The 10,905-nt window shown below is 30.3% G+C and overlaps 1 protein-coding gene across 1 annotated transcript in view; it reads right to left on the bottom strand.

Annotated features, from left to right (window-relative positions):
• Window positions 1–2,626: 2,626 nt before the first annotated feature.
• The window catches only part of LOC107446892 (major facilitator superfamily domain-containing protein 6-A), a 44,286-nt gene continuing 36,007 nt past the window's right edge, over window positions 2,627–10,905 (bottom strand). Inside the window, exons 3-5 of the mRNA XM_016061672.3 lie at window positions 8,698–10,233; window positions 7,198–7,353; window positions 2,627–3,899 (exon numbers count right to left, since the gene is read on the bottom strand). Coding sequence (XP_015917158.1) covers window positions 3,763–3,899; window positions 7,198–7,353; window positions 8,698–10,233 — 1,829 coding nt within the window. The 3' untranslated portion in view covers window positions 2,627–3,762. The remainder of the gene's footprint in view (window positions 3,900–7,197; window positions 7,354–8,697; window positions 10,234–10,905) is intronic.

Here is a 10,905-nt window from a genome sequence, read left to right as displayed (position 1 = left end):
TATATATACAGGGTGTTTCTTTATCACCCCCTCTTAGATGTATAATATAATTGAAGCAAGAAAAAATATTCATAAAGGTATGCAAATTAATATTAAAAAGCCAAAAATGCTGCATATTCTCGATTGAGAAATGTAGAAAGAAAAACCATTTGTTTGATTGCTTAAATATGACAAATTATGATTAAATATGATTGATTAAATATGGCATTGCTAATTTAAAGATATTTCTAATGTTCGCATTTTAACTCTTTCTTATATCGTCCAGCAATCAAACTGGTTTTGATGACTTGTCTTCATCGGTAGATTTTATTGATTCGTTAGATTTCGATAATGTGCTTCGTTAATGCTAGCTTAAACTAAGCTAGCACTAACTTGTGACTTTTTTCTACAGTTATTACAAGGATTCTAAAAATACATATTAAGAGCGGTGTTTACATATGCATACTTTAATTAAGTGGGATATAAAATAAGGCGATTGATTTATTTTCTTAAGAATCCATGAATTAGTTAGCAAATTTGTAAAGAGTTATAGTGCTGCAGACTGGTTTTATTCTGTTCCATCCATTTGAATATCATATTCTTTTAATTTATATCCGTATTTATGTTCTAAAGAGAAAAACACAAAATAATTCTTTAAATTTACTGTTACAAATTAGTCACAGAAGAGCAAAAAATTTCACGGTGTTTATCTATGCATCTTGTGTTTTCATGGCAGTAAAATGCTCGAATAATAAAATACGCAATAGAAATTCAACTGTAGCTTAAAACACAGTAAATGTAATGTATACAAAAGAATAAAAATGTCCTACTAAAATTCCTAATTTACAAACAATAGTGACAAAATCGAATGTTTCCCAAATAGTGCGAAATTTTCCAGCCATCGATGTTAAAGAAATTGGTGATGTACCAGAGATTATTGCAAGACAAGGCGATTTTCAAACTATTAATACGGAATAACATTTCACAGTTGTTTTTTAAAAAATATTGCGTAAGTAATTTCTAAATTTTGATCATCATAGATAATGATAAAATATAATAAAAGCATTTGGCAATATGCTCCTTTACGCAAACTTTAAACTAAATTAATTATAGATCTTGACAGATTAATTAATTAAACCCCATCATTGCTGGAGTGAGATATCTGTCTTCCCATTTCTTATTAAGAAATAGTGTAAGATGAGGTGACAACCAACAGGTGTCATACGAAATAATTGCACTGCTTTCTTTGCTGATTACTAAAACACTGAAGAAACCACCATTTAACTTTTTTACAGCATATTAAGTTAGAATAATAAGGATTGACACTATCATGCCAATTCCATTGATAACACTAACCTAGAAACAGAAATTACTATAATTTTACATTTAACAGTTCCTTAGTATTGATTCCAGATACGTATAAATTCAAGTTTCCGGTGTCTCCATTAGATGGCAGCACGATGCGCATGAAGCGGTGATGATTGTCACCAAATTCATTCTCCTGAACGATTTCAATATGTGGCATATCACCATAATATCTAAGCCTTTTGAATCGTTATTCTATATTTGCTTCTTTCTTCTGTCCATAAGACATTTTGACTAAGTAGATTTTTAAAAAAGTTTATCCATCTATTAAAAGAAAAGACTTAAGAGACACGTGACATTTAAACTTCTAGAATACGTTCTGCTATGTTCTGCTAACATACGTTCTGCTATGTTACCCGTAAACATTAGTTTTGAAATTTAAAATTATGTTAACTTAATTCTGGCTTAGAATATATTTAACATATTGTATAACATAATTTTACTTACATATTCTCTGCTTCATTTATTATATGTTTGTTTGTAGTTTTAGCAATAGAATGACTGCTTCCTGATACTTGTAATTTCTTTACCCTATTAAGATTACTGCTATAAATAGTATGATAAATGAAAAAAAGTTATTTAAACAAAAATAATGTCAAATGTTAGTTATTTTGTATATGCAGGGAAGAAAAAGGAGTTTTTGCATTCTCACAGAAAACTAGTCTTTGACTGTTTATTACCTCATTTTTAAAACTGGATGGGTAATATAGTAGGAGGATCCGTAACTGGAATCGTCTGGAAATCGGCAGGTATGGAAAATAGATTTTTCTATACGTTTAACTTTTAGTTCAACTATCCGGAAAAATCTATTAGTTACATATTATTTTTTTATACATAAGATTTTGTAACAGATCTCAAAAGTAAAATAAATAAATTGAAAAAGGAAAAGAGCTTTGTTTATTTTGATTGTTAAAAAGTGAGTGGAAACTATATATTTACAGCTAACTTAAGTCTGTACGGAGCTTTGTACTGTATTGCAAAACTTTCTTATTTTTAAGCAGGCCCGTCCTCGAGTCCAGCAGTTTCAACGGAGGACGGGTGCATTGTTGGACAAGCCGTCCTCGGGGACGGGTAAAATTTCTGAGTTTTTTCGAGCCCTGTTTTTAAGGATTAATGTTGGGTAAAAAAATTTTAAAATAATTTTTACCCAATCTAGATAATCGAAATAAACTGAATTAAAAAATTATTATTTAAAAATCATTCAGACATATAAAACACTTAACAACAATATGAATCCTGAATAACTCGTTGTTTGCAGTTCAATTATTGGGAATAAAAAAAGTTTTTCTATCTTTACAAGATTTTATTTCCAAACATTTTCTACATTCATCAAATCTATCATACAAAAAATATATCAACAGAAAACAAGCTATGTGGATAAGTAATAAAAAAACATTGTTCAGAGACTACAAATTTCAATCAGAATATTATCCAACCACTTTAAAATAATTAACCTTTAAACAAATTCTGAGGTGAGTTAAAGTAACAAAAATCTCATTATTCAAAGCAAAAATAAAAAGCTAATTTAAAATAACTATAACTAAACACTTTAATGATAATTTTTAGAAATGCACTTAACTTGAATTTCAAATGGCATTTCAGACATACACCACAATTTTTAAATCTGCAGTCTGAATATGCTAAAAATATATTGAATTTATGTTTCTAAAAAATTAATTAAAAAACTTTGTTTTGAAAGCTTGCTTGTTTAAAATGGATTTTGTATAGAACATTATATAAATAAACATTATTTTTGTATATTTATAGTAATTTAAACAATTTTTTAAAAATTATTTGTTGTAATTGTTGCCACAAATTTTCTATTAGTTTTTTAACGTGTAACATTTCAATCAATTTTTTTATTTTGTTTCTTAAAGTTGAACTATACTAAATTAGGATATATTGATTAGTATGAAGGAAAATATAAGTGAACATAAATATAATTCGTATATGCATTCAAGTTTTATTTTATCATTCATTCACTATTCTAAAAAGACTTTGAGGGTGAAAGCATGACAAGACATTTATCCGAAAAATATGCAGAACTTTGACTGTATGGTATAACGTTTTATTAACCCTCGAGATGCTAAAAATTCGAAATTCAGCATTGCTTAGCACATGAGCTATTGCGCGTATATCATCTAAAAATCTCCATTTGTAAACAATGGTATGCAGATTAATTAATGAAACAATAATCAAATTGTAAAAAAAAAATGGCGAAACTTTGAGTATATATTCATAATAAAAATGTACATTCACACTCAGAAAAAAAATATATGAATAACATCTTCCTGACCAGCATTAAGATGTCACAAAAGCGAAGAAAATATGAATAACAAAACAAACAAAAATGAATGTTTACACATCATAAACGACACACGTGGCAAAAGTCTGTTTGATAATTCAAATGATGTATGATTATTTGCCGTTGACTTGGCGGCCATTTGGCGCGATATCAATGTCATCTTCTTGTTCAACAACTATGGGTGATCGAGCCTTAACGTCTCCATTTGGATATTGTTCTCGTAAAGGAAACCAAGATCCATTTAATGTTGCTGAAAGGAAATTGAAATAATATAATAATTAAATAATTGAAATAATAATAAGAAAAAAAAAGAATTTTTAATTTTTGAATAATTTATTACAAGCGATGGTCGGCGATCATTGGCGTATACCTATTAAGTAAAGAATAGCTAAAATTTAATACCATTTAATTTTTTAACTTCGATGAACGATACATTAGAACAAAATTTTTATGTTATCCAATTTTATATTCTACGTTGCTGAACGATATTCTAATTATACAGGCAATTAATGTACCCCACCGGATTAATTTCTTTTTAAACTTATAACTCGGTGGAATAAGAAAAATCTTAAACCAAGCATTGGGCAAATTTACACCATGGTTACAATATGGGCGAGTAAAACTAACCTACTCTTACTTTAAACAGCGACAAAAACATCGAAAACACTCTCACATTTAGCTTAAGACAATACAATTTTAACCAGGCTTCTGTTAGCGTTGTTAGACGCAGGGAGTAATTTTCGACGAGAATACAAACATCCATGCCAGAAGGGGACATAATTACTTGTTTATGTAACAAGCTATTTTTTTCGATTTAATCAGCGGTGTTAAAGAATCTAACGATTTATCGAACGCGCAAATGGTACCTTCCAACTTGACTTTCTGATAATTCTATTGTGAAATTGATACAAACAAGGGAAATGGCGTTCTGCGGCCGAATAGCTGAACAAAATCTTCTTCGTTGAACATTTTTTGAGTAATACTTAACAGCTACTCCTTAACATTATTAATCTGAAGACAATAATTATCTAAGATTAATATGTCGTATTTAATATGAAAAATGTGTATAGAATAGCACTATTTTTTTAATATTTAATACAAATGCGCATAAAATTACCTAATGATACTATTAGTTCCTTGAAATTTACAGGTTAAAATCACAAGAGCAGAGCATGAATCAAGATCGTGTCCGCACTGAGGAGCAGAAAAAATGGCGTATTTAAAGCAGATGCAAACATGCATGTAAAAAGTCATGCAGACAGCGTTCGAAGTCTAAAAAAAAAGTGCTACAGCAGCACTTCTAGGGAAACCAGGGATGCCTTCAGTCCTCATTATGAGGGAAGGCCGAGACTCGACATCATGGTCAAATAACGCTCCTTGCTTTACTCTAGAAGCAAATCTTATTGTCATTAAGTTTTACAGTGTGAATAGAAGAACCCATAGAAAACCCTTGCATTTTTCTTTGCTGAAAGGAAAGCAGCTCCCTTCCAAGGGATCTCAATAAAAGTACAAATTGACACTACCACCATCTCACAAAATTAAAATAAAATGCAGATTAAAGTTATCGTTGGCAACAAGACAAGCATATCACATACGCATCCCGCCAATTAATCAAATTCAAGAAAACTGGCAAATGGGGATTTTTTTGTACCTTTTATTATAGCTTAATTTGCATATAATTCTAAGAAATCTTCCATCTGATTGCTATTCCAAGAGAATATATACATAATAAATCAGTTAAGAAATAATATTGTAACTGATATTAGACAGTACTCGGAAAATTGTTGCTAATTTCAAATTGATTTCTTAAATATAAATAAATATAGCTATGGCAAAAGTTTGTGATAACAATAGAAAATGATTACGATTAATTGCATATATAGATAATTACATTTGCAATCTCTGATAAAATCGTAACTTATCGCATTTAAAGTTTACTGTAAATGTAACAACGCGTTGTTCATTTTCTTATTTATTTCTGCTTTACCTTTTCAACAAAAATAATAGCCTATGATCAAATTACAAACTTTTGAAACTGGGTTTTAGATGCCTGGTGTAAGAAATTAACAGAATTTGTAGATTTGGTCGATTATCTCTAGAACTACAGGTCCGATTTTAATGAAATTTGATGTGTACATCCATTGATAATATACAAAACAAATAACCATTCAACAATTGTATTTACACACGATCGTGCGTAACATTCGTTGGAGTCGGAAGGTATGAAACAGCGGTTGCAGAATAAGCAAAACAAAACAAAATGGGTAAATATGGGGTATTGTCCCCTCTTACAAATATAAAGGCCTTACAGCGTGATTTTATACTTGAAATAAGGCAGTCATCATGTGGCAATTGTCCTGTGACAATTTCATACTTTCCTACTCCAACGAGTGTTACGAACATATATGGCAACGTTACTTTTAAAAAGTAACGAGTAAAAAGTAAAAAGTTCTCATTTTAAAAAGTAACGAGTAAAAAATACAAGTAAAAGTACAAGTACTAAACAAAAAAAGTAACGATTTAAAAGTACATTTCTAGAAAATCGAAAATTCAAAGTAATCTAAAATTTTATTGAATAATATTCTTATGTTCTTTAATGTTTTTGCAAAATTGTTGTTATTTATTTAATTATTTTTAATTTTGAAAGTTATGGATATCAATTTATTTTTGAATTCGGAAGAATATTATAATATAATTTTATAATATAATCGTATAATATAATTTTAAAATCAAATATAATTTTAATATCAAACTTTTTATGGATTTGCACGAAAAAGAAATTTTATCTATTGATTTTAATTTTTGGTTTATTATTTTTATTTATTTAAATTACCATTGATTTAAAATTGTTTTACTCTTTAGAAACGCGTTTTAAAAGCACAAACATAAACAAAGCAAACACGGGGTTTCAGACAGCTTTGTGATCTTTGAGCTAGTAAAAAATAATTGAATGTGCAGTATAAGTTGAAACAGAAGGTATTTAAACACGAAGTTAGCTATGAATGCATATATATTGCTCATTAATTTTATAAATTAAAAAAACATAAGCAGTTTTTTTAATTTAATTTTTTTTTAGAAAGCTTACCGAGTTTTAGAAAAAAGTAACGATTTCATTCGATATTTCCGTTACAAATACTTATACTTTTTCTCTGAAAAAGTAACGAAAGTACAAGTAAAAGTACTAAATTTAAAAAGCAACGAAGTACAAGTAAAAGTACGTACTTTCTACTTGTACCGGCGGTACAAGTAACGAAAGTAAAAGTACTGCCATATATGGTTACGAACGATCATGAGTGTGTATCACAATTGTTGAATGGTTATTTGTTTTGTATTGTATCAATATATGTACATATCAAATTTCATTAAAATCGGTCCAGTAGTTCTAGAGATAATCGACCAAAAGTCTGCATATTCTCTTAATTTCTTACACCAATGTAGAAAAGTCTTAGTATCAGGCGGTTTTTTCTTAGAAAATTTTAAAGAAAAACTTTTTTAATTGCTACATGATGAAAAAATCAACGCAGAAAAATTATCAAATAAGTAAATACCTGGATAAGAACCTGTCCTTTTTCTCAATCCTATGTGATAGACTGTCAGATAAAAGAATGCGATTATAGCTGAAAATACACCAATTCCAAGAAATACCACTCTTTGTGTATAGCTAGATATCAACGCTCCACCAGCTAAACTACCAAGACCGCGACCTAAAAACCATATGACATTTTGAATTTTAAACAGAAATATCAATGTCTAATATAATCACCTGCTAATTGTACAAACAGAGAGGATGAATGTTTGTCCTGTTAGCTTATTAATCTTTAAAGTTATGTAAAAGCACAAAATATCAGATAAAATGTAAAGCTCAGACTGAATGGAATTTTTTACGCTAATCTAATTAATTTTTTTTTAACTAATTAAATAAATATTAAGTTTGAGAATGATAAATTAAAAAGTTTAGAGGTTAAACATGCTAACTTACATTTTGAAGAATTTCTGAAAATCAACTTCGGGATGAACCAATTAGGTAAAAAAAAAAAGCAATAATTCACCTGGTTTAGTATAATTAACGACATTTGATAAAAACTTTTATAACAAACAAAGCGTATCGACTGAATTTTCTTTTTTAATTAATTCTTTAAACAATATAATGTCTTTTTTCCCCTTTGTGTTTAGTATTTCAATTACTGTGAAACAATTTTTCTAGAACTATCACAAGGTTTTTTACGTAATAAAATTCCTTGTTGAATGTTACTAATTAGTCAAAAGCAATTGAAAATTTCGAATTTAGGTATGTATTTTGAACAATTCAAACAATTACTGTTGAATATTATTGTAAATTTTTAATGCTTCAAAAATTGAAACTAATCAGGGGTCTGTTTAGAAGAAATTTGGGTCCGTTAACGGACCCTTCACAAATTTGTTTATCTTCATTATAGTTTTGTTAATCGAATAAACCCTTCCCAAGAAGGGGGGTGGAGAGAAGACAGATGTAAACGAACTAAATTTTGTCTTCGGCAGACGCTTCTTCCTTTATTCGTCCGAAATGAATATTCAGCGTTCAGCAGTATAGGTTGTCTTCACAGTGTTGAGCATAATCTTGTATGTCTTTACAATTTAAAAACTCCTTGAAAAAGTTTTTTTGCAATAACGGACCCTATTTGCACAAATTCACAAAAGCGGACCCTGGTTGAAAGAATGTGACTTAACGTATATTTTATATTCACAAATTACGAGTAATTTTTTCACAATTTTACAAAAACGAACCCTTCACAAAATGTCTGGACAGACTCTGCTAATATTAAAAGGCTTCAGCTACAATGAAATTATTAATATTGGGTCGAATTGAATTAAATGCTATTTTAATTTGAAGTTCTGTTAATGTGTTTTGCAAGCATAAAACCGTCCTCAATACGTATCAAAACTAAATAATTTAGTGTGTCAGTACTAAAAAACATATATTTTCAGTATGGAAACTATTTATAAGCCCTCGTTTTAGAATATTTATATTAAAAGATTAAATCAACTTTATAGCTAAAATATTCACTTACCCAAACCAAAATGCAACATATTCAAAAGATATTGCATGACAAGGCTATATCCAGGTGGCGTGATTTTCTGCCCGTAAGCAACTGCTGCAATCCACATAACACAGAGTGTGAAACATCCCATCAAGGCGAAAGGAAGAGTCCACCACGCAGAAGAAACAAACGTTATTCCAGCGTACCTCGTGAAATAAAACAGGAATGCAAAAACCAACAAGTTGGCCTTCCCAATATTCCGCACCATATTCTTGGATATCAGAAGGAAAGGAAGACTGAATCCGAACATGAGCGCGAATGACAGACCCATTTGCATGAATGAACATCCGATATCTTGAGTGAGCCATGGCAAGAAAGTAAAAAGAACACTCCACTGCATTCCCAGGATCAAAATCACGATCAAAAATACGATCATCTCACCAGTGAGGAATTTCATTTTGGGCGGAAGAACCGACTGCTGAAAGTCAGCCGACTTGTGTCTGTGAATGGGGAAAATGATGACGAGCGCTGCGGTGACAAGTGCAAAAGCTGCTGACATTAAGGATGGAACTGAGAAATCTGCTCTCCCATCCATATCTGTGTAATAATCCAAAGCTGTACCACTTATTGGAGCTAAAGTTGCAATGCCTAAAGCTGCCCAGGCATGAATCCGTCCGTATGAGCCTTCATAATCGACAGTACTCCAAATGGTCACAGCATCCAATAAGCAGATCGCTGTTAATAAGCACATATCACCTAAACTTCGAAGTATTAAGTAACTCCAGAAAGTTGTGGACGGATTACCATAAGCTTCCTCGCATGGCCGAGGCATGACTGGACTCTCACCTCGAGTAAATGAAACTTTGCAATGAATTGTGCAACCCTCTTCTTTTGGTCTGCATGATATGCCTTGGTACTCTTTCCGGTTGAAACTGATGGGTGCTAGTGGCAAATAGTGGCACATTGCAACGTGAGCTCTCGGAACATCTTCCTCGTTTGAAATATTGGAAATGCTCACGGTATCATTGGTACTTGCTGGTACATCGACATATGGCCATGACTGCAAATGACTTACAAACTCGGTCAACGAGTTATTACGGCTGTCTTCATCAAAGACAGTGCACATATTTCCGTGATCACCACGGAAGCAAAGAAGAAGGGGATTTTCAGAAGTGAAATGTCCAGTTTTCGGACATTGGTAATGGCAGTTAGATAGTTTTATTTTGGTAACGTCGTCACTTCTTTCAAGTGCTTCTCCGCAGTTCGCCCAGTTAACGCAGCGTTCAACTCTTAGCCCAGCGTCACAATCAAAATCCACAAGGGGTTGGTAGTTTAATTTTTCGTAGCGGGGAATGAAAGCTAATGAGACGAAAGCCAAAGCTCCGGCGAAAATGAAGAACACAGTTGTTGACTTGTACCTGTTCTGCCTTTCAGCGAAAGTACCTCCGAGTACGGGACCAATCAAACTGAAGAAAGCAGATACCGCATTGATGAAAGCTATTTCGGATAGGGAGAATCCTAATTCTCTCATATGTGTCGTCATATAAGGAAACAGGCATCCTATACCTAGATATAAAAAAATATGATTAAAGTATTAGTATATAATAAAATAATGACACATTATTAAAATAATAATACAATCATAAATTAATAAAATGATCATACATTAATAAAATAATCACATTTTACTTTTTCATTAATAAAAAAATAAAACAATCTTACACAATTTTTCTGCAAAGTAAAGATTTAAGTGATAAATAATTGTTGTTATAAATTATGATACCATTAATTTATAATTTTGTGATATAGGATTCGATTGCTATAATATTAGAATAACGGAGATCATTTCTGGAGAAATTTTAGTTTGTTTACGCACTCTTCACAAATTTTTCATCGTAAAAAACGGACCTATCGCAAAATATTTTATAGCAAAACAAACTCTTTGCAAATTATTTTATAAAAAAGAGCCTGTTACGAAATATTTTATCACAAAACCTGACATTTATCAATATTTTTCATTTTTTAAAATCAGCCCTTTTCAGAAAACATGTATATTTTTATTTAAAAAAATATTTATCTTTAATTCTAAAATTTAAAATTTCAGCTAAAAAATTAAATTTAAAAAAATAAAAATAAAGAAAAAAATAAAAATAAAATAAAAAAAACTTTTTTTTTCACTTTTTCACACGCTGATTTAATAACAAGATCCTATTTTCACAAATTCAGAAAACTATGAAT

Source organism: Parasteatoda tepidariorum, chromosome 2 (assembly GCF_043381705.1).
Source record: "Parasteatoda tepidariorum isolate YZ-2023 chromosome 2, CAS_Ptep_4.0, whole genome shotgun sequence".
Lineage (NCBI taxonomy): Eukaryota > Metazoa > Arthropoda > Arachnida > Araneae > Theridiidae > Parasteatoda > Parasteatoda tepidariorum.
Note: the sequence above shows the minus strand (reverse complement) of the source record. Positions and strands in the feature narration are given on the sequence as shown.